This window comes from Rhea pennata, chromosome 3 (assembly GCF_028389875.1).
Source record: "Rhea pennata isolate bPtePen1 chromosome 3, bPtePen1.pri, whole genome shotgun sequence".
In the NCBI taxonomy this organism is placed as follows: Eukaryota; Metazoa; Chordata; class Aves; order Rheiformes; family Rheidae; genus Rhea; species Rhea pennata.
Window position 1 is genome coordinate 11,895,415 of NC_084665.1, and position 24,715 is coordinate 11,920,129.

General features: G+C 41.2%; 1 protein-coding gene across 1 annotated transcript in view; it reads left to right on the forward strand.

Annotated features, from left to right (window-relative positions):
- Positions 1–485: 485 nt before the first annotated feature.
- Positions 486–24,715, forward strand: part of ISM1 (isthmin 1) — a 42,192-nt gene continuing 17,962 nt past the window's right edge. The window contains exons 1-2 of the mRNA XM_062573507.1: positions 486–692; positions 22,518–22,754. Coding sequence (XP_062429491.1) covers positions 564–692; positions 22,518–22,754 — 366 coding nt within the window. The 5' untranslated portion in view covers positions 486–563. The remainder of the gene's footprint in view (positions 693–22,517; positions 22,755–24,715) is intronic.

A 24,715-nucleotide genomic window follows, 5' to 3' on the forward strand; every position in this document is an offset into this window, starting at 1 on the left:
CCCCGCGCCTCGCCCTCCCTCCTCCCTCTCGCACACACACACACGCGCGCGCGCTCCCGGCTCCCCCCGGCTCCCCGCGTCCTCCCCGGCGGCAGCGGAGCCGCGCTGCTCTCCGCCGGCCCCGCGGCTCCCCCGAGGCGGCGGGGGCTCGGCCCGCCCGCTCCCTCCCTCTCTCCGCCGGCCCGCGCTGCCCCTGGCTCGCTGGGCTGCCCGTAGAGACGCCGCCGCCGGCCCGCGGCCCCGTCGCGGCTACCTGCCGCCCCCCGCCGCCGCCGGGCAGCGCCGCGATTTTCGCCGCCGCCGCGGCGTCCCGCCCCGACGTGGCTCCGCCGTGGTGTGGCGGCCCCCGCTGCTGCTGCTGCTGCTGCTGCCGCCGCTGCCCCGCCGACGCCGAGGGCGGCGCGCTCCCCGCCGCCCGTCCTGCGCCTGCCGGGGCCGGCCCGGGCGCCGGGGCCGCTGCTGCGGCGGCGGCGGCCCCGGCGGCGGCCGCGGCTCCTCCTCCTCCTCCGCCTCCTCCCCGGCCGCCGCCGTTGCGGGGCCCTAAAGCCGCCCGGCTCAAGAGGATGGTGCGGCTGGCGGCCGAGCTGCTGCTGCTGCTGGGGCTCCTCCTGCTCACCTTGCACATCACCGTGCTGCGCGGCGGCGGCGAGCCCCCCGCCCCCGCGGGCGACGGCAACCAGAGCCAGCGGCAGGTGAGTGCCGCGCGCGCCGCCCGCCAACGGCCGCCAACGGCCGCCCCCGCCGCGCCACCCGCCGCCAACGGCCGCCAACGGCCTCGCCGGCGGCGCCCCCTGGGGGCGGCGCCGCGGCGCTGCCGCCCTCCGGCGCCCTGAGGGGCCCCGCGGGGAGCGCGGCGGGCTGCGGCCGGCGCGGCTGAGAGGGGCTGCGGGCGCGCACCTGCCCGCGCCGCCGGCGCCGGCTCCGGAGCCGGCTCCGGCCGGCGTGAGGTGGCTGCTCCCGCCAGGCTTGGCCCTGCGGGACCTCCATGCCCGGGGCGCCCTGCCCCTCACGGCAAAAAAAAAAAAAAAAAAAAAAAAAAAAAAAAAAAAAAAGGTACTTTGGCGAGTTTGGGAGCAAAATATGGGGCTTTGCTGGGGAGAGGCTGGTAGGCACTTAGCCCTGAAATACCCTCGAAACTTAGGGTAGTAGATGCTTGTGATCACCAAGGACAGGGCTTGTGGCCCGGCCGGTCTGTTCCAGTCCTCTCATGGTGTGAAAGTGCCAGGGAATTCAGTCAGTCAGCGATAAGGAGCTTTTTGACTCTGTTTGCTTATTTTTCAGGTGGTCCTTTTTTTTTTTTATTCAGTATCACATTTTGTTGCCAAAATGGCTTGAGACCAGTGATAGAAGTTGCAAAATTATCAAAATCCAGAGGTAAAGCTGGTAAATCTCTAGTCTGTTTCAGATGTTGTGGTCAGCTTTTTCAGCTGTACTCAGATATTGAAGAAAAACAACCTCGTATCTCCATGACAAAAATTCATATTACCAACAGAGCATCTTAAAAAAAAAAAAAAAAAGAACACACACGCAAGGGAGGCAGTGTGGTGCAGGCTCTAACGATCATGCTGTTTGGTTGGGGTCTGCGGTTGGAGGTCTACAGAGTGAAACCACCAACTGCAGTGGGGAGTCTGAATCTGCCTGTGCAACAGCCTGCTCACAAGCTGGGATCAGGCCATCCTAACCCCAAAAACCTCCTGCTGATCTTCATGGGAGTCCGGCTGGGGAGTACTCAGCTGCGTGCTTTCCTTAAGGCCCCAAAGGTGCAGGCTCTTTTTTTGAGCTGCATTTTTATCACTGGCTTGACATTCCAGGACTTTTTTTTTTTTTTTTTTTTAATATCTTCAAGATTTCTGGTAATAATGTTTTATAAATGATGCTTTCTTTCCTCATGGGCAGTTGAAGTGCCTTTTAAAATGATGTTCCTTGGAAAAGTAAATTTGGAGACTTTTTTATGAAGTGTTTGCTATCATTAGAATAACCCTGAATTTGCCTTTTCTTGACAAGCTTGTAACATAATGAGGGAAACATCTGGGCAAGTGGGAACTCCAGTTGATGCTGTTTCCCTAAGGAGTTCTTTTTAGAGCACTGTTGTTAGACTAGGGTGAAAGAAGAGGAAAATCATCTTTAGTTACTTTTTCTAGATTATCATCATCATAGCTGACTATCTCGTGAAAATCTGTTGATTATTGAAGATTTTTTCTTTTCTGTTATTTTTACTTAATAACTTAATAAAAATCTGTGCCTTTAAGCATCATGATAGCTTTAGCAGTTCATATTTTCATCGTGTTTTGCCATTTGTAGAACTGAAATTTTTATATACTTCCCAACTGAATTGATTCTGCAGTTATGTATTTGAGTGTGTGTCTGTACAAGACATTAAGTGCATTGATTAGAGCAATCAGTGAAACATATGGAAGCCTATCAGGTCTTTTTCATTTTATAACTTTAATGGATTCAATTGCTAGCTGGAAAATACTGTAATCTGTTTCAAAAAACGCAACCTTGACTGATGTGCTTCCATTCACAGAATCATAATGTGTAGCTCGATGAGAAGTTTGCACGGTATTGTTAGATTTTTGTTTTGAGTGTTTTTGGGGGCTGTTCTGTGGCTCATACTGAAATAAAATAAAAAATGCTAGTGCATTGCATTCCCAGGTGAAGAATCCATGTGGGAAGTGGAACTGCACAAAACCAGATCTGTTGGTAGCTACCAGTAGGAAGATACCAAGCCATTATTGCTTACAACAAAAAAACCTTTTGTTGACGAAATCTGTATGTACTATGGTGAAAGTCTGCTTCATATATACCCTTGATTAGCTTGTCACCCTGTCCTGCCAAAAGGTGCTAAGAAAGTGGCAGGTGTTCCGTGTGTGTAGTTCTTCCACATTACTTTTTTGCTGACTTTTTGGTTTTTCCTGTCTTTGGAGTCATGCTAGACCTATGCAAATAAAAGATTCTAAGAAGTGGTTAGATAAGCATTTCATTTGATGAAATTCACTGCACATGACTTGGCAAATCCAGAACACAGCATTCTTTGCAGTTACTGTTTGTAAACGTATTTTGACAAGGCGAGTTTGTATAAAAACATACTACTGGCAAAGCAAAAATGGTCATGTTTATATCTGGCTGATATCAAAAGCAGAGTATGATGACCTACGCTGTCTGTTTGCATGAATAAAATGGTCAGAAGTTGATCCTGTGCATCCAAATGGAAATTTTGGAAGCGCTAATCCTAGTTCCAAGAAACAATTAGCACATCCTTGACCATTTTTTTGTAAAACTGATCTAAAAAAAATCCATTATAATCTTAAAATATTCTTGGGATTTTAAACAGCCTAAAATGAAGGTACTTGCATTTACAGTCTGATTCATAAACTGGAGGAAGAGCTTCTTTTACTTCCATTCCTTAGTCCTTCAAATGATGGAAGGATTTTGAAATATAAGTTTTGTTTGATTTTTTTTCCCTCCTCTCAGTTATGTTAACCACTGCAGTTAATTAGGCTGGTAGATGAAGAAATCCAGATAGAACTTCCACGTTAAAATTGAACAGCTTCTTTCTCTCTACTTTTTGTTTTTTTCTCTTGACGCCCTTCTCCATATTGCATGTGTCTACAGCTCACAGGCGTCTGGATCGTGTTGTGCCCCAGAGACTGGCTGTAATGCTCCCATAGAAGGAGCAGCAGTGAGGAGAAAATCCTGGTGTACTCTGCTGGTCCTCTTAGTGGTGGGTGAGATGCAGGTGAAGGCTCTGTCCATTCACTGCTGCAGAGACTGACAGCTGATCTCTACACTGTTGTGCTTTGAGTCTGCTGCTAAAATTGGGTTTATGGTAAGCTAACACAAAATGGTAAATCCAGATTACAGTTGCAAAATTTTTAGCAGTTTGGAATTATGGAACAGAATCAGTCTTTTTTTTTTTTTTTTTTTTTTTCCTCAATCTGATCTTACACCTTCCCTCCCTCACCACCACAGAAGAGAAGCAGAATTTTGAAGGGAGGATGTAGGAGTTAATATAAGTAAACTTTTGTTTTTAGCAGTGTATTAGGTATAACATAATTAGCATGCAGAAAGTATTGTGGAGTATATTTATGAAATAAAGAGTTGCTTCTGAATAAGGGCAAGTGAAGCTAGATTAAGAGATGGAAAATAGCTAGTTGGATATATTTTTATCTTTTAATGTAGCTCTTAAAATGAAGGGAAGGTCTTAATCCTATAAATTTTGAAAGATGTTTGTAATACTTTACAAAGCTCTAAAATCTCCTATGCTTTCATTCGGTCAGAAAATATATCATTGAAAAGTTTATTCCCATCACTTCTAATTTTTCCATACCAGGCCTTACACACCAAGAAAAACAGTGTTCCCACACCAATAAAAATGACCTTGTAAAATGCAGTAACAGAGCCACCAACAATATATGCCATAGCACATGAAGTCAGATTCTCCACTGCAGTACTTGCAGCAGTATTACATTAGCATGAAACTCAGTAATTGTACATAAAACTGGAGCCACATAAAAGAATGTTATTTGAAAAGAAGCACAGTGCTGTAAACAGCCTTTTACTGTTAATCTCCTTGCTCCTGTCCTTCCTCCCTCTCCTCAATAAGCATGCAAGCGATTACAGTGTGTCAGAAATGTTCTCTGAGCCCTTCAGAAGAAAAACCATTCTGCTGCTTATAAACCAAGGCACAAACATCACTCTTCAAGTCGTGTGAGGAGTGTTTTACAGGACTGAGTTTTTAATTTTCTCTTAAGAGCTACAGCACAAAAGGATGAAAAGTTCAAAAGTGATAATATGTTTTCTGTTGTCTTTGGTAGGACGTGTTTTTAAGGTTTGTGCACTCCCACTGCCCCTTATGCTGGATTCAATCAAATTGCAAAATGATTGCCATTCAGCTATAGTGGCATATGTCAGCTTTCTGGCTTTCTCAGTCCAAGTAGGACTCAGACTGTTTATTTTGGGAAAGATTTAGACTGAGCTTTCTAAAGCTTATTGGAGCTCTGGAGCTTTAAGTTTGGTTAGTTCTAATAAGAACTGATCATCTAAATCATCTCTGAAAATTTGTTGATTCAACATTTTGCATTCATGTTTTCCAAACAGTCCTTAGCCTATATAAGACGCTGGAAAGCAGATGTACATTGCATATTTAATACTAGCACTAAATCCTGTTCTGCTTTTATACATCGTAGGAATAAATTTCTGAGCAGGTGGCTTGTGAATGAAGCAGGCTGATACTTTGAAAACCAGAATCATTTTTTGGTGAAGTTGTTACTCATCACTGAGGATGTTTTGTTTTGTGCTTTTTGACAGTGATAGTAAAACCTGTCTGTTCTCAGCAGGCTTTGCTGTATAGGTTCTTTTTGCCAAAGCTCACCCGTAGTATGAGCATATGTTCTTCCAGTTTGCACTAAACCTTACAAATGACTGACACCATGTGTAGTTCATTCTCTCATCTCCCAAAGGAGAGAATTATGTATGCTCTTTAGTGGTTTTGCTAGTGGGCTGTGGCTTGTTCTGGGATCGAGGAGGGAGGAAGGGTGATTAACTTTGCGTGTACTGCTGCTGTGTGCATGGAAGCAAAGGATGGAGCAGGAAGCAAGGGTGAAGGAGTGAGACTTCTTTGAGTGGAGCATTTGCTGTTGTCCATGGCCCCTTGGAGAGTTTGTTCCACCTTCCAAACATGACTCCAGGAATACTCCAGAAAATATTAATTAAGCTTCTCTTCATACCTATCAATTAAATTAATTTCTTGGCAAAAATAAACATGCCTGATGGAAAATAGCTGCTACATTTTCAGGTTACGATGTGGCAAAAATTTTTAGCATCTAAGATTACTGCAATAATTTAAAACAGGAATCCAGGAATATTCAGAATCACAGATGGAACTTCCCGTGTTTCAGTTTGTGCTTGTTGCCTCATGTCCTGTTGCTTGGCACCGCTGAAAAGAGTCTGGCCCCATCCTCTTGACACCCTCCCTTACGGTGTTTGTAGACATTGGTAAGACCCACCCCCTCAGTCTTCTCTTCCCCAGGCTAAACAGGCCCAGCTCTCGCAGCTGTTCCTCATAGAGCAGATGCTCCAGCCCTCTGATCATCTTCGTAGCCCTACGCTGGACTCTCTCCAGTAGCTCCAGCATCTTATAAGATGCTTATAAGATGCTTTCCAGCATCTTATATAGGCTAAGGAGCCCAGAACTAGACACAGTACTTGAGATGAGGCCTCCCCAGGGCTGAGTAGAGGGGCAGGATCACCTCCCTCCACCTGCTGGCAACACTCTTCCTAATGCACCCCAGGAGACCACTGGCCTTCCTGGCCACAAGGGCACATTGCTGGCTCATGGTCAACTTGTGGTCCTGCTGAATATGATATTCAGCAGAGGCTGCAAGGAGCAACGTTAGATAAGTAGGCATGTAACTTCCTATGTTAGATTTGGCCAAGATTTTTGAATGAGATCAGTATTTTGCTGGACTTCTCCCCAGCTGAATGGTTAAAAGTTGCTATGCTACTCATCTGTGTCATCAGTGATACATACCTGCCATTAAATCACCGGATGCATCTCAATTTTTTCTCTGCAGCTATACCTCAGAACAGTTCTTTCCTAGTGCTTTACATAGAAAAATCTATTGAAGTACTTCATTTATGTTACACACAAGATATAGGATAATTTTCCAGCTCCATATTGTATTGGAGTATTTGTATGAAGAAAGACGAGTGTATGTAGACTTAAATTCATTGAGGGTCCTCACATGGTTTTATGTCCACAGAGATGTACTTGCCTTAGTTTATCTCTTTTCTCAGTCAATTCTTATCTGTGCCCTGGGGCTCTGTGTGACTGGGGAGATGCGGTTAAAGGGAAACCTGCTAACCTGGGATTCTGAGTCCTACAAACACAGTTGGGTCACTGACTGGTGGTAGTGAAATGAGACGTAGGTTCGAGTCTGGCTGCTAGAGGGTCCAGAGCACACTCATCCTTGGTGATAGTGACAGTAGAAAGGCTAGGCATGGTTACGTAGAGATCTTGAAAGGAGCTGGATTGGTATTTCTCATGTTGGTTTACGTAACTTGGATGATCTACACTAGTTCTAGAGTAGATTTTATTTTGTAGTTTTTGTTCATCCTGTAAACAGTGGTCTATTCTACACAGGAAAATCACTGCTAGTCATCACAACTATAACAGCATTACAGCACTACTACTGCCACCACACTGTTACCTGATTGGCACAAAAGCCATTCCTTCGGTCCTCTGGCTTAGGCTGTCAGCCCTGTTCACTCACATTTCCCTGCTCTGTCCGTTCTTCTACTAGCTGCCCGTAAAACAGGAGGTCTAGGGTTGATGCTCTACTGTTACTCTTTACGACCCCAGCAATTTCAACATCATTTTACTGCAAGGAGCTGGTCACTATGTACTCCCTTGTGGTTTTAATATGTGTGTCACGACCTGCTAATAGATAACGCAGCCCTAATACTTACACCTGCAACATACTACACTTTTCAACACCTTGCTCTGCTTTAGAATTCTTTAGCTGGGGAGAGATGTATTCGAGCAATCCAGAGCAATCCAGGGTATATTAATGTAAACTGGGAACAATGTTTTGAACTCAACAGTCATTCTTTTGTCTTTTCTCACATCTGCTATGTCTGTACCAAAATAGTGGAAACTTTCTTTACAGAAAATAAGAAACAATGATTGAATTGTTCATTGGGTGAAAATTCTCACCGTGTTATTTTGTAGCATTTGAAAACTCTACACGGAGCAGAGAGCAGAGTGTTGTAGACTCTGGCCAGCCCTCATTTCACCCTCTGAATGGGTGAATGGGTCACCCTCTTTTTGACAGAGATCCTGCTGTAGACTGTCCTCATTCACTGTTAAAAAGACTGCCTGGCCAGGCTGTGCTTTGTGTCCTTCTCGTTCACTGAGTGGAGCAGACACACTGTGGCACTGCAAGCTGCCTCTTCACTGTGAAGAGCAGTGACCTGGGACACATCCAGCCATGGATCCTTCTCTTCCACTGAGCAGAGCAAAAAGCCTGCAGGAAACTCCTGCAGTTCAGTAAGGAAGAGGTGTCTGGCACAGGCCCTGTCCCATTTCCATCTCCCCTGCAAACCAGCTTTAGCACAGTAAGCATAGATTTCTCTTCGAACAGTTGCTGCATTTTAGTCCTCTTGGGAAATCCTCCTGACTAGGGGGGTCTCAGTCCTGGATTCTCTTTGCAAGGAACAAATTACTTGAAAATCATTACTTGCTCTGAGAGAACTGAATATTTTTGATGGAGAGGGTACACTTCTTGACAAGATGCTGCTGGAGATGCCCAGTGCCAGGGAGACAGTATGTACACACCATGCACAAAGCAGTAATGTTGATAATGATACAGACAATGCTGTCTTAGTCTGCCCATACATAAATGTACTTCTTTTGTTTAAACAACTTTCTACAACAGAATGTAATAGAAATATACTATTTCTGAAAACCCAGTTACCAGTATGTATTCCATTGGGGAGGAAAGAATGGTTTGAACATCAGTTGATTTTTTAAAATGTGCAGTTTTGTGGGTATTCATGCTTGACAATTTTTCATTTTTTCTTCGTTATGTAAAAGTGCACAGAATGCAAGTAATGGTAGGAAATTATTTTACCAGACTTTTACATTTACATTCTTCTGAATCATCATTAAAAAAATCCTGAAATGCACCCATACCTCAATATATGTGCAGGCAGTTTAGCTGTTATATTACATAAATATAAAGTAAAAAGTTGAGGCTTTTTTTTTTTTTTTTTTTTTTTTTTTGCATATATCCTGGAAGAACAGTGATAGACAAGCATTTGACAGCTTCAGATTTAATTGTCAGAGCTGGTTGCTCTAAGCTCTTTTGTGAGTTGTACCACTGTGTTTCTTGTGAACTAATGCCGAGTGTATCTCATTTGTTCTGTTCACAGGGTTGTCTAGTGCTTTTTTGGCCTTTTTGTTAAATCCATATATTATCTGCTTTGCTTAATGGTATACTACTTAAAAACTCTTCAAGGTGACTGAATTTTATTCTCCTCGAAAGTTGACTTCTTTAAAGCATTGCTTTCAGTGGTAGCAGAGCTAGGTCACTCATGAATTTTGATTTTGATTTTATGTTTTAAAATCTCAGCCCAGACTCTTTGCGGTGGTTGTTGTTGTTGTTCCCTGTGTACCATGCATAGCATAGTAGGTCTCTAGGCTTGAATGGAGTCTGTAAGTGCTGTAATTTATTACAAATTGAGTAATAAAGTGATAACTTAGAGAAGAAGAACATAAAGTGCTTATTGTTGCACTTTAGCACTAATGTGTCTCAAGGATACCATTTTTAAAAGTTCTGAACACAGAAAATGCCAAGCTAAAAGTTAGAGTCCAAAGAATATAAATCATTATTTCCAGGAAATAGAGTTGTGAGCTCGTTGATCAGTCATCTATGACTGATAGAAAGAGCAGAATGTTTCCAATATTGGTATTTCCATATCCTTTAGATTCAAAATATCAGAAAAAGGAAAAAAAATAAAGCAAAACTTATTACTGTGACACTTTGCCACAGTTGTCAGTTGTGTGGCAGTATGATACTTGGTCAGAAGAGTTGGTGTGGGCTGTACTAGTAAGCAGTTCCTTTTCCTTTTTGACCTTGTTTCTCTGCGTTTGGAGAAGTCATAGCTGTGGATCATATTTTGGTATTCTTCTCTTGGTTTTAGCAGTCAGCAGGATGGAAAGAGATTTGGAGTTGTTCACCCCTAAGATCTTGCAGTGTAACGGCCATTTGGGTCCATTTAATCTTACAGAGTTTCTTATAAAGGTGAAAGAGGAAAACCAGAGAGGAGATCTTTCTCTCACTGCTCCATCAAGTCAGTCTGTGGTGAAAGGCAGGAGTAGTTCACACATGCCTTGGCTTTTATGCCTACACTCTAGACCTACATTCTCAGTGTGCTTAAATTGACCTTGCTCTATTAAGTTCTATGAAGCAAGAAGAGTCAATGACTTGTGTCAGCTGCAGATGTAGCCAAAGCTCCTCTTGGAGTTATATCTTTCACAGCTTTGTTTTTTCTACAGAATTTATTTGTGCATGATATACACAAATTGGACCTCCATCCATGAAAAATACCTGGACTTTCAGATGTGGCTTTCTTCTGATTGCATGAACATGCTTCTTTCCATCCACAGTGTTTCATTAGCTTCATACTGTCACTGAAAAATCTCAGACTGTTCTGTTCCACAGTACCTCTTCTTCCTAGGAAAGATTAAAAATCTTTTAATTTTCTTCTTTGCTTGCATGTCCATTGATATCAGTACTTGTGACAATATAGTTATGAGCAGTGTATAAGTATCTGTATGAATTACTCAAAGAACTTATCCCATCTTTTTCCACCACTGTTCACAGTACCACTCTGAAGAAACATAGTTCTTCTTTTCTAAGTAACGGTTATTGAGTCATTTTTTTCCATGGGCCAAATTCAACTTCCAGAAACCTTTCTTCAGGCCTCTTGCCTTTGCATTCCTCTTTTCAAGGGGCAGTTGGATGTTCAGGTATTGAACAACTGAACATTGTCATTGAAACACCTTTTCCTGTATATGCCCAGGAAATCTGAGTAGGATATATGAGGTCCTTGCACCAGAAGGTCTATTGTTTTGGCTGTGATGGAAAGAGGAGATGCTTGACAATGGAGCATCATGTAGCAGAAAGAACAGTGAAGATGACATTGTGATTACCCAGCTTTTTCTATGTTATGCTTCAAAAATTAGTGGTAGAGCTTTATTTTCTTTCTGACCTCAGAAGTGCCCTATCAACAGCAAATTTTGCCATGAGGAATTCAAAATTACTGCACTGAAACAAGTTGCCTCAGATTAATACAGGTATAATAAAGCATAAATTTGCTTAGTTTTACCTGCCACTTATATATCAGTGCAGGAATTTAAAATCAATATGAACTTGATCTAGATATAATGTTAGTAATCAGGTATGTTAGTCTGTTTGTACAAGTTACCCAAAGAAATAAAATTCACTAATAGTTTAAATAGTTTGAAACAAAAAACCTCATTACATTGAAATAAAATATTAAAATAATAAAAATAAACCAGAATTAACTATCCTGGTTCTGTAGCACTGCAACATAGTCATTGTCTAAATTGTATTTGAGTTGATTATTCACCTTTTAATTTCATAGCAGGAAACTATTTAGCAACACCACAACGATAAAACTATCCCTATCTTTATCGTCAGAATAACTCTCATCTGCAAATGTCTCTTGAAATTAACTCAGTAATCAGATGGAGTTGTTGAAGATGCAGTGTAGATACTGGCATTTTGTGCAGCTGATTTTAAGATTCACTGGACTGAAGAAGTCTGTAAAGGTTCACTGCACAGAGCAGGCTATAACAAAGCAGTTAATGATTCCTGTGACATGAATGCTGCCATTTCGGTTTATTTGAATGACACTGGCACTCAGTCTTAAATATATCACTTTTTATTAGTCTTCTTGAAACCAACCAGATATTAGGCATGGGTATGCATCTTAGCTAAACTATAACCTCGCCAGCCCATGCCTTTGGCATTGCAGAATGCACTAAGTTTTTCAAAACACGTAACCACAGTGATTTTTTTATAAAGGAATGTTCACCTCATGGGATTTTTAAGGTGTTCTATTTTTTTTCCAAGTTACAGCTTCACTTTATTGTACATGATGTCCAATAAAAAAGATATATGTCTGTGATTGGACTTTGAAAAAGGGCCATGGTGCCTATTCCATTTAAAGGGAATGAAGTCAAGCAGTAAATTTGCTGGTCGCCCTTTTCATATTGACTGTATCTCAGCCAGCAGTTGGTCTTTGATGTTGCAACAATAGAGCAAAGGCAGAGGAGGAGGAGGATTAGGACCTCCATAATATAAAAACAAGTCTGCATTCATCATGATTTTTATAGAGCACAGTCCATGTCTATTGAAGGTTTGTGGTACAGGCTCAATGGTCTGCAGAAGAGAGTAGCAATCTTAACATTTGCAGGTGGTTTACAATACATCCATCGTTACTTCTACCATCTCTTCTTAATTCAGAGTTATTTTAGGCTTTCAATATTTAACTTTTTCTTTCTTCTTATCCCTTCCTGTGATAGGAAAACAGATGTTCGTCAGGACAGAACTCCTAGAGTATCGTTTTCCTTTACAGGGATTGATTGTGGTGTTATTTATGAAAGGCTTGCTGCAGCTGGCCACTAGAATATTTATTCCTCACTTGTGCTTTACAATCTAAGATTTATTGAAAAAGGATAGAGGAATCGATATGTATATGTCTAACATTTGTGAAAATATATTTCAAATGGGTATCTAGGGTAGCCACCTGCCTGTGTCTTCAGACATTCTGAAACAATAGCTCCAAAGGTTTCTGATGAACTATCTACCCCAATAGAGTCCTGAAGCTTTAGATAGGCATTTAAATGGCAGTAGTTTGAGCTCTTGCTCTGAATCAAAACACACAGAAGGAAGAGGGTCAATCATTTCACAAAGGTGCACATGTTACCAGATAGTATCTCATAGGAATTTGAGTTGTGCAGAGGCCTTGGAAAGAGCTGAGTAATCTCTAGTGCACTGCATAGCTGTGTGTGTAACATAGCAGATGTGGAAGGCAGAGTAAATGGAGCATTCCCAGTGACAGCAATGATGCCAGCAGCAGCGAGCCGTGTGCAGGTGGTTCCCTATTAGAAGCCTGAAGGCAGCTGTTAGGAGACCATCTGGGGATGCACAGGGTGAAATTGCTTTACTGCACCCAATTCCAGTGGCTGTTGCTTGAGGCTTGATCCTGAAGTGTCCTGACAGGACAGCACACCTGGAAGCTTCCCCACCTCAGTCCAAAGACACCTGACCCAACAAAGGGGAGGAGGGGAAAAAGATGCCAATCTATAAAGTGTTTGACAGTTTAGGACTTGCTTTATGGTTGGATCCTGTGCCTTCTGGGTGTTCAGATTAGACCTGAGAGTCCAAACTCATGAACAAGTCACCACTTGCCAGCTGAGCTACTTAGCTCTTTAGATGCCTTATCCCACCTTCATCCCACAACAAATACTAAGTGATTTTGTATTTGTCAGCAAGTCACTGGTGCTTGCAGCCAGAGCTGAGTGAACAGATTCTGCCCAGAACAGCTGGGCTCTTACCTGAGCATTCACCTCTGTCTTCAGAGAAAGCACTCCGAGGTGCTGGCAAACACCAGACTCACAGCTTTTCTGTGGGAAATCTGTTCTTTTATTCAACGTCTACCATGATGACCATTAAAAGGCAACATCTGGTGCAGAAAATGCATGCTATTGCTGAATGTAATAAATGTTCAGCTGCTGTGCTCTGCTGAATGTCTCCTTCTTTAGGCCCAGATATGGCAATGTCTTAGCTGTCTCTGCTTTCCCCAGTATGCTAGCTGATGAAAGCAAACTACGTGAAGCTTAGCCAGTATCAGGTGGGAGTTCTGGTTAGTTAGAGGCATCACCTAGTGTTTAGAAGTTTGCCCCTGAGGGATCAGTAGCTCTGAAAAAGCCGTTGAAAAGCTTTAATGGCAGTGAACTTGATTCTTACTCTTCATTGAGTTGATATTCATGACTTTTTGAGTAACATAAATCAGGCCTGCCTTTCTTACCTACCCATCCTTTCTTCTTCTCCTGTCCTTCCTCCTAAGAGAATTGTTTTTTCATGTTGTTAGGAATATAGCTATGGCAGTCTTAACATCAAAATAAGTGAGGCAATTATTTGTGTAACATTAGAATAAGGAACAATTTAATATTGTTATTAAAACATATTAATATTGTTAAAACCTCTCTGTTTTTCCCCCCCTTTTTCCTTCTTAAATCTTCCCACAATAAACAGAAGAGAAATTTGCAGCTGAAATTGTGCGTTTGTTCACACATGGCAATAGGTAGGGGAACACAGATGTATATGCCAATTCCCTAGTACTCGCTGCTGCCCTTGGTAAAAAGAGCTACAATTATGTTGCTCATATTGCAATGAGGTTATAAACTCCATAATACTCCCATGACAACTATTGCAGTTTACTTGTAAGAGCCATATGAGGAGAGAAGATGTATATTTATCTCTTTAGTGCAGTTAAGTAGCTGGGAGCAAGTTCTGTGCCACAGCCTACCAAGACATACTCTTCCAACCTGCTCTGCAGTGCATGCACTGTGCTCTTTGGGCTCTCTCTTTATACAGAAGCAATTCTCCCCTTGCAACCTTGCATATCACCCAGGGTCACCTGTCTGTCTTTCTGACAGTTCCTCTAACAGATAAGGTCAGACTGTCTCAGATTTGAGCTGCTACCTCGCTGCTGCATGTGACTGCTGGGCTAATCTAAAGATGAATTTGGCCTGCTCCATACAGTTTATTGTCAGTGGTGTCTGGGTGGCTTCGGGCACACAGTAAGTTTATAACAAGTTTAAAAAATAAGACCATTTATCCTAAAAATAACTTAGAACTAACTAGGGATCCTGGGGTGGAGGGGAGACAGAAATGAAGATATTTTCTTTTCACGTTAAGTGTCAGATTCAAAAGCATCTGCCTGGCTCGGTGCATGTATGGTATTCATTTCCTGTCTGCAGTCTATTGGAATGCCCCCCGAGTCGTCTGAAATTGAAAATCGAGTCATGCTTCTTTAATCAGTCCTAGGAAATAGCCCCCCTGCCTCACTGTTTTAAGAAAACTTACATATACATCCATAGAATTCATAATATAAAAAGCCCAAATTTATCTCCAGGGCAAATCCTTCCTCCCTCCCCTCTTAAACAGGGAAGAGTCTTCACATTGTTCTGTCATGGTGAATTGTGTATCTACTCTTTTCTTCTTCTTCCTTGTTGTCACTGGAGGGAGGCGTTTCTCTTGTGTATCTGCTTCCTCCAGTTTCTTTCTCTTGTTCTGTCATACAGGCACTTCGCTGAGACGTAGAGAGGACACAGTGTCCTCTGATGGCGTCTTGATACAGAAATAAGATAGTTACTGAACTGAGTATATAGATGCCATTTATGCTAACGACTTCCCGCTGCTCATATATCAATATCCCAAGTTTTCTAAATGGGGAGCTGAAATCTGTACTTTCATACTTGAAAGAATACTTTGCTCCAGGACCGGAGAGGTAGGTGATCCTGCAACGGCCACTCAGATCTCTGCTGCTGTTTTCTGTAAACTCTCGTGTAGAAACAACCCCTTCTAATGAGTGTTGTGAGGCAGGTATTTGATGTGGTGAATCCATCCATATTGAATATAAACAAACACTGCCTTTCCTCTGCCTTCACCCTTTTTAACCAGCAAGTCCATTAAAATAAAAACTAGTATTGTTGCGGAAAGCAGCTAACAGAGGGTCAAGTAAATTATCTTGCAGTGATTCAACAGTGCATGTGTTTCGAGCATCAAGACTCCAGTGACTTGCCTTTTTTTCAGGCACAGGAGTAGGATTGCCAGAAGCACAGGAAACATCATGTTTTTGGAATATAACACTTGTCTGCTTTCTTGCTTTCCCGTTATTAGCTTTTGCTTATGTGATGAAGTCATCATGTAACTTTTGGTCTACAGGGACTAAACACTTTCTAGTCTCTAAAAACATCTGCCAGCTAACACAGCCAGAGTCATAGACACTTTTGAAAGCACAGGGCGGATATTCAGTGGCATATGAGAGGGAGACACAGAGGCTGGGAATAGCTGTTTCTTGGAAACTAACAGTTGAAGGCAACTTTGAAAATTGAAAAGGTTTCAAGTAAGGTTACTCTTTTGGCTAGGGAGAGATGAAAACTTCATTTATTAAAGTTGGTTCACCTAGTGAAATCTTAGCTGTGGTGATTTAGTGGAATAAACTTGCAAGAGGACTTAGTTTAAAACCAAAGAAAATAATCTCAGATATATGCTTGTTCTTTTTCATTTGCACTGATTTTGTGTGTGCTGGCCTGCAAAGCCTGACCAAAAAATTGTGTACCAAAGTATTAATACTCAATTTCTTTGCTCTTGTGGTTTTGATTATAGCTTAAGGCAGATTTCTGCATTCTATTGGAACTCTGTGTGTAAATTATGATGCAGGTTGGACTCCTTCAGTCAGATTTAGCCTTGGTATAAACTGATTCTATTTAGACCTACATTTTGCTACAGACATTGCAAGAACTTGAACCACTTGTCTGTGCAGTGATACAGAATTTGTTCTCCGAAACTCTGAGGAGATGGGAAAGCTTCATACTTATTTCAATGCATACTGAATTGGGCACCTGAATATGTCAGGATGGAGCAATGGGATCTGATTCTTCTTTCTCTGGAATAAATTATAATTTGACTGTAGTGGCACTCTCATAAAATCCATGTAAAGAAGGTAGCACATTTGAGGTTTGTAAAGAGCTAGTTTTATGCAAATATTTAAGAAAACCTAAAAGCATCAGTACTTCCAAATAATTTGCATTTTGGCACCACAAGTAGTAGGATGGAAATAGCTGGCTTACTTTTCAGTTGTGTGTTTGGCTGTTCAGCTGCTAAATCAGAGAGTCCTGTATGGAGAGCGCCTGCCAGGCAGTGATTAGAGGGAAGATCCAGAGTCATGAAGAACAACTAAGTTTTTATGACCAGCTTGGGCAGTTGGGAGTGTCTGTTAAGTGTGAACAAAACTTGGCATTGGTCATCTGTCAGAGACCTGCACAACTTTAATTCCATGCACTTGGCCATCTCATGGATGGCCAACTATCTGCTAAAGAACAAAGCACCAGTGTGTACTGTATTATAAAATTTGCCATAGAGCCTTTTATTTTCCCTACAGACACTGAGCTCTGGTCATCACCAAGTCTATTTTATTATCAAAGTGTTATATAAATTGGCGATTCACCTCAAAGCTAAGCCACACTGTTTGTGTTTTCTAACTGAAGGAAAGCATAAAATATAAGCAAACAGCAGAGTATTAAAAATAGCTGTGCTGTGAAATGTGTGTCCAGAACACGTTGCAAAAAGTTGCCAGATCTGAGTGTGATGTCCTTAGTCTTCTTTCTCTTTGAGCTCTGAGGGAAAAATACTGTCTGCTAGAGCAGTTCAGATCAGGACCAAGCATTTACTAATGTTGCAGAAGAGACAGAGAGCTTGATGAGTGAAGCTTCCAGCTAAAGGCTCAACGAAGGATAATTCAAAGCTGGATGTCTGTCTTAAGCTTCAGTAAGGAAGGGATGGTAGTAGGGCTGCTCTGGCTTTCAGGAAATAACAGCTCAGATGGTTTAGCAAAGCAACAGCCTTCTCCTGTATTGCAGAGGAGCCTGTCCTAATATTGTCCGTATGCCTTGAAATGATGATCTGAACCTTAGAGGTAAAGGAGGCCTGAGTCCTGTTGTCCTAGGATCTTTGTGGGCATAACAATTCTTGATTACATGTTCAGTTCTCAATATTTTCTCTGTAATTATAAGGGCTAGAAATTTTGGGTGTTCAAAAGCTGTGATTCTGAGATAAATCTACCCAAATGCTTTGAGATTCTGCTGTGTGAAGCTCCTGAGAACTAGTTCAAAACATACCTGAAAATAGCTGTGGTAGGCCAAATAACTATGTGGATGTCTCAAGCACCTCACTACCTGCTATGCTGCCACTGGTGCCTAATATAGTTCTTTTAACTTATCTACAGAAGATGTTTGCTCCAACAGTGGCTGCAGATCAGCGTGTCTTCTCTGAATTTCTGTTGTCCTAATTACAACAGCATTTGCAACTCCATCCGATTCTTCATAGAAACAAAATCACTTGGAGCAGCATGCAGCCCTTGAAGTTAACATGTCCCTTAGCAGTACTCTGCAGGATGACTGGATTTCAGTTGTGTATAGTCATACATGTAGAAATACTGCAAGTTAGAAAAAGTTGGATACAGTATCATTTTATCACTGCTGGAATAAATAGAGAAGTACTACAAAATTCACCCTACTAAAGGTACTCCTTTTTCTTGTTAGCTACTACTATCAGTACTTCATCTTCTATATAGCCAATGATTAAATCAAGTGCTATAGTATTTTGGAGACCCTTAATAAGAACAATTGTGTTCAAAAGAACAAACAAGTCAGTATAGTCCATTTAAAAAGATTTATGAATGTAATTATCAAAAATGTACAATTAATTATTGCATCAATTAATTTGCATAACTTTCCAAAGTGAAGTAGATCCTTTTGCTTCATTGGTATGTATGATTGTGAAGGACAAGCACATTAAAAAAAAAAAAAAAAAGAGGAGAATTTCTTTATATCTGAGTGGTTGACATGACATACCTCTGATATGACTTTCAAAGATAGGAAACATCAGTGACTCGCTGGAGTTAGGCTGGAGCTGTGAGACTTAGTACCTTTGCATGCTTTCAGTTAGCCACACAGAAAGTAAAGCATCCTAAATTTAAATACAAAACTAAGTGGCTTGCTTGTTATATAGCATGTATAAGGCATGACAAAGCAAAGAACAGAACATGTGTCTGATTGGACTTACATTGCATTGATCATAAAATAATTTTTTCTCCACGTATCTCGGATAATGCTTTTCAGCAGTTAACCTCACTGTCTGCTTACCTAACACTGTCCTCTTCCTGCTAGGTCCTGTGCTGCTTTTACTTACAATATACAAAAAGTAAATAAAAAATAAGAAATAGATCACCCAAGTTCATTATAGATCTTGAATCTGCAGAGGTGAAAATCTGATGTGGTATCCTGGTGTGTTGCTCAGCCTCCTCAGCCTGGTTAATTTTAAAATGATCATTTAGCGCTAACCTGGAAACACACAACAACATTCAAAATCAAAACAATCTGTTTAGGCAGGTGGGAAATGAAACGAGTCCTAATGGCTATAATGATTTTCTGTGAAGGCCCCAGGCTTCATTTTGTCTCTGATAGCAATATAATCTTTTATAGCGTCTGTGAAGTTTCCTAATAAGTAAACGTTCCTTGTTCCTGGTGGTTGAAGATGCTGTACAGGTGCATCATGAAAGTGCATTGACAGACTGTCAGGTTTCAATTCAAGACCACTTATCAAGATCATTTTACAAGATATTTCAAAGGAGCACACTAGAAATAAAAAAGCAATGTAACTGTAGCAGGAATTTGGTAATAGATTCCCTTGCTATCTGGGAGCTGTTAGGGATATATGTTGCATCATTGTTCCCAAATTCTTTCAACTCTGTAATTAGCCGTGCTTACAAAGGTGGCCTTAGTTGGGCAAGTGGGGAAGGGTTGAAGAGAGGTGGGTAAAGAAGTACGAAGGACAGAGAAAAAACAGCTCTTCCAAAATATTTTTTGTAACTCCAGTCATTTCTTGCTTCTTCTCGGTCTTGATTTTTTTTCTAGAACTGGAAATGGGATTAAAATAAGAGTGGGAGGAGAAAGATGGATTCCTCATCTGCTAAAAATGCGGAGAACTTCCCTTTCTCCTTGATTTGGTATTTCCAGAAGTTCCCGCTTTTGCTTAACTTCTCTGTGGGAAAGAGAAACCGTCTTCTGATAGAGGAAGAAGCAGAATAAGAAGGCAATGGAGGGAGTTAAAACACTTGTTTGATTATTGAAAAGTTAAACTGCAGTAGCAGGTAATGAATTTTTCATACAGGTAGAGTTGTCTCTTATTTAGTGCCTTAAACCCTGCTATGGGTTTTCACCCCTGTGAAATACTCTTCCTCCGTGTTTTATAGATGGCACACAAAGACATTGATATGTGGGATTTTAAATCAAATCTGAGTGACTTAGTCAAGTCCCACAGTCGTCAGTGGCAGAGACAGGAGAGTGATGCTCTGGGTCCATTCTTGCTCTTGCATAGCCCAGCGCACCCCTTACGCTCCACCTTCCTTCGTTCTGCCATGAAGGAGATGGTACATTTTAGCATAATGTTATCCTTTCTAATGTATTTTTAAATTTGTTCCTGATGTAGAACTGGCGTCCTCCAGTCCAGTCCCCCTTGAGCATGCAAAGTAGACCATCCCTTTCCTCCTTGCAGCAGCCTTTGGTATAGGACAGTTTCCATGTACCCCTCAGTTTTTCTTCTTTACATTAAACAACCCCAACTCATTTAGTCTGTAATTAATGACAGTCCCTGCCCCAAGCAGCTTGGTAGTGGGCCCGGTCAGCCTGATGTCATTACTTCGCCATGACAATTTTTTAACTAGCTCCATGTGATATCCCATCTGCCTGACACTATTAAAACATTTTTATATAGTCCTTATTATTGTAGTTGCTGAGCTCCCCACAAACACCATAGTGCAGAAGGGAAGTGCTGTTATCCCCATGGTGGCACAGACAGACTACAACCTGCCAAGATCACACACTGAGTCTTACCAGAGAATTAAATGTAGGTCTCTAAAGTCCTTGGCCTGCTCTCTAGTTGTGTGGTATGTTAATGTGGAGAATCAAGATGCTGCTGAAGTGGCAAGCAAACAGGGAAGGTATGAAATTGAATGTGAGAATTTTATTATTTTTTAATAAAATCTCACTTTATTTTTAATAAAGGCAAGATTACGAGCATGATACCCCTGAAAAAAAGTAGTTAAGTACCACATTTTTCTTTGGTTCCTGTGTGAAGTAATTTAATAACAGCACAATTACTCCTCATTGTTAGTCAGACATAACCGAGAAGCCATTTAATCCTTGTGTGAAGTTTGAAGTTAAATTCTGTTTTACAAGTGTTAGGTTAAAGCACTAGCACATGGGTAAGGAACCTAAAGTTAGTGGTCCTCAATTTCATTTCCTAGAAGCCTGCTGCCATGCGATTTGCTTTCTACTTTTTATTAAATAAATTGTGTGTTAACAGATGGCCCACGAAAGGCATCTGAAAGTCCTATCTGGTCATCAGCAAAGTAAAGTATTCCTATTTTAGCCTTCAGACAATGAAATCTGGGAGGAACAGGTACATTCATACCACTGTACACAAACACTGATTCAGAATGAACTTCTTAAGTCTGTGTGCTGTAGGTAAATGTGTAATAGCCTTTGGCACCTTCAGAGTATAACCATTCTGATCACAAAAATACCAAGAGGACATTAATTTAACTAAATCTGCTTTTATTCTTTGCAAAGGCAGTGCAATGAGAGGGAGAGAGGAGAACTGCCTTAGTTTTTATTTGAGAAGATTTCACTTAGCCCCAGATTAACTCTTAAGCCTTGATTTATTTAAGTCACCAAATATTCTTCTGTAATGTGCACAGATTATATTATAAAATCTCTTCAAAAGTCAATTAAGAAACTTTTAAGCAAATAAACACAAAATAAAAGAAAAGGCATTGGAACTGTTATTTATCTGAAATCTCAACAAAAGGTATGCTAGCTTAATTTGAGCCAGGGGAGCTGGATGGAGATTGTGTTTAACCAGAAATGCTGGCAAAAATATGTTTCAGTAGAGCCAGAACCACATGTGGCCATTCCACTTTAATTGTGCTTGTTTTAAAAGATAGATCTTTAACATTTACCCTATCCATGCTTGCTCTCTCTTTACGAACTGAAAATAAAAGCTCCCCAGGCATTCATACTAAGACCTCAAATATAAAATTTTTCAGCTGAGTCAAAAGCAAAACCTGTGTTGAGTCTGCTCCATGCATTTTTTTGAAGCCGTAAGAAGATTTGACTTGCTTGCTATTTTTTTTCTTGTTCCCAGGCCAATCCTAACCCAGGGAGGGAATGTTTTGATACCAATTGTATCTCCTTGGCGAGGTCAAAGGCAGTGGCAGTAGTGCTACTGGTTTGAAGGCAGCCTGCTGTAATATGCACTACAAAACCTAAAAGCACGCTCAACAATAACAAAAGCATTAACCACTGACCCACAACTTGGTGAAATTCAATCCTACCATTAGGCAAACATGAAAATGAGATCCCAGAGGAAGGAAGGTTCAGATGTTCAAGACCAAAGAAGTGGGGTGAGGAAGACTGTACAACTAGTTGGAAGATGTGGAAGGCTGAGGAGGGCAAGAGGGAGGTGGCCAGTTCAGCAGTATGAGCTTTTAATACCATAAATTTCAACATCAACTTAGCAGTAGATGTTTTTGTTCCGCCCTGGAACAAAGTAAACTGGAACAAAGCAAACTAAATAATGATATCTTTTCACCATATTAGTGACATGTTTAATCTGATACGATTTGATTGTTGAGGGATTACTTCTGATTGTCGTGTTTCTAGATTTGCCCTATGTTAGATGTTTACATCAATATTCAGGTGCTCATGGGGAGGCTGAATTGTTACCGAAAGCTGAAAGAACTAAGCACCCAAGTCTAATTCAATTTACTCTTGTGTCACATGGCTACAGGTTTGCAGTACTGTAACTGAGAATAGTTCAGTGGGAGTCAGGTACCAAACTCACAGCTTCCCTAGAAAATTCTAGCCAGAAATCCTATATGTTTGAGTAACTAGCTGTGGGTCTGTATGCTGTAAGGGCTTGTGTATGTGCCTTGCAGAGCAGGTGGAAGCACCTTTAGCACGCTCATTTCAGCGTGTTTGCCGAGTCATTTTAGCAGGAAGCTGGAGTTGGGGGTATTGGCAGGATTGCACGCTGTCTCAGTTGTTGTTATAGTTCGTTGCTTTTTTTTCCCAGAACACACTCACTGCAGAAGACCGTTCTCCTGAAGCCAGCTTTACCCTGAACCCTGAGGACAGAAGAGAATATCCTGACCTCCAGGCTGCCCACCGGCCATTCCCTAAACAGAGGTTCAGGCAGGAAAATGGGCATACGTCATTGCAAAGAGATGGACCCAGATCTTTCCTCTTGGATCTCCCAAACTTCCCTGACTTGTCAAAAGCAGATATCAATGGGCAGAATCCCAACATTCAGGTATATGTTCAAATTTAAGTTACCTTGTGGTATTTCCTGAGCTAGACCCGAGTGAGCTTTCAGTTTGGCTTCCCAGTTGTGCAGTCAGAATGCACTGTGTCTCTGCCAATAACACCAAGAGAGAATGTGTATGTTTTTTCCTATGTGAATGCACAAATTTCAGGGTTTTTTTTCCTGAATTGCTTTTTGAATTATATTGCTTGCCTAAATTTAGGCTGGATATAGACCTCTTTATGATACTAAAGCTGTCTTTGCTGTTGCTGTTTTAGAATATATTCTTTTCTTTGACTTCAGATGAGTATTTTTAATTCTGTTTTCAATTCTCTGTTATAAAATTTGTTTGTGAACAGATTCTCTTTCAGTATGCTGTTATAAACTGCAAACATTCCCAAAGATTGTAAGAGAATATGTCTTTAAGTTTCAGCTCAAAATGCCATCCTCTGTATGGGACTAAGACTTAAATGTTAATTCTGCAGCAGCTGCCTAGAATAAAAAAATGTCATCTGTAAGATACTTTATATGTTATTTCTCAAACTATTCTTCGATTTGTAATGGCCTCTTAAAAGCTGTCTGCATCTTGAAACTTCAGGGATTAGAAAGAGGAAAAAATGAGTGATTTGTTTTTAATTTAGAGTCTTAAAGCAAAATTGGCATTTAATAAGCAGTCTTTTTTACCCGAGACAATACAATGAAATGTTGCTCTGCCTAAGATGTGCTTATGAAAACAATGCACTAATAGAACTAGTGTTCCGGTTAAATAAATTCCTGGCTTGTTATAGTCTCCCAACCCACAAAATTACCATCTTTTTGATATGTGTAGGAAGTACATACATAAAGATAAAATGATGTATTTGTGAGAAATTGACGTTATCAGGAGAGAACGAGCTGTCTCAAAGCTGACACTCCATTACTTCATAGATGGCTTACAGCATTCTAACAGATTTGGATCAAGTGCAAGTCCAGTGCTTGACAGGCCGAGGTAGTAAACATGTTCAACATGTGGTCACTGCACACATCCCTCACGCTAGGAGAAGCCTTCCAGAAAGCCTTGGGAAGGGAAGATAGGGAAGCTGTAGGGGCCCCAAACTGTGGCATGAGGTAAATAGCATAATATCATTGTTTGAATACTGTGTAAACCACAGAGGAGCACAGGAGGAAGCAAAAGTGTTCTCTGATTGGTAAGAGCATTTAATGTTTAGACCTAGGGAATAGGTAAATGAGTGGAGGATGGAAAGATTTCTCTGGCTTGCCTTTACAGCAACTGCTGTGGCTATGAACTCTTTTTCCACCACTTGATGTTGGAAATGTGCGAGCCAGCTATGTCAGCAGTTCTGCTGGACTCCCAAAAAAATGGGGAGCTTACATCTGTAAACTGGAAAGCGTTGGGCAGCATTAATCCCAGAGTTCTTGTACATAAGGATCAACTCTTTCAGAAATAGCCTCCTTAAGTTCCTATTATATTTAGTCTGCTTACTTAGGTGCATAAATAGGGATATACAAACCTTCTTTAGGTTCCTGGTTTTCACATTTCTGCAGCAGTACAGGCCTTACTGAGAGTCAATGAGAGCTTATTTCGTTGTCTAAGGATTGTAAAACGTGGCTTACCCTTTTGGGAAAAACAAGATTACAGTGAATTTTACACTGTAAAATTGTCATTCACCAATGCCTTATTTATTTGAGTGGAAATAATGACACTTGTTGATTTGCAAATTTCTCATCAGCAGTTGGCAGGTGAAGCAGAATCAATACTCATTTTTCTTCTTGAACATTGGCTTCGAGTTCTACAAGTTACAATCTTGGGGAGGATTAAATTAAAAATCCAAGTCTCAACACATGATTTCACAGTCATATACATCTGTGTAGAGGACAGCCACCTAGAAAGCATCACCTTACTGCCAGATCAAGCCCCTGTTTGCATTTAAAGGAGGACAGGAACATCTAAGTGGACTTAGATGAGCCTA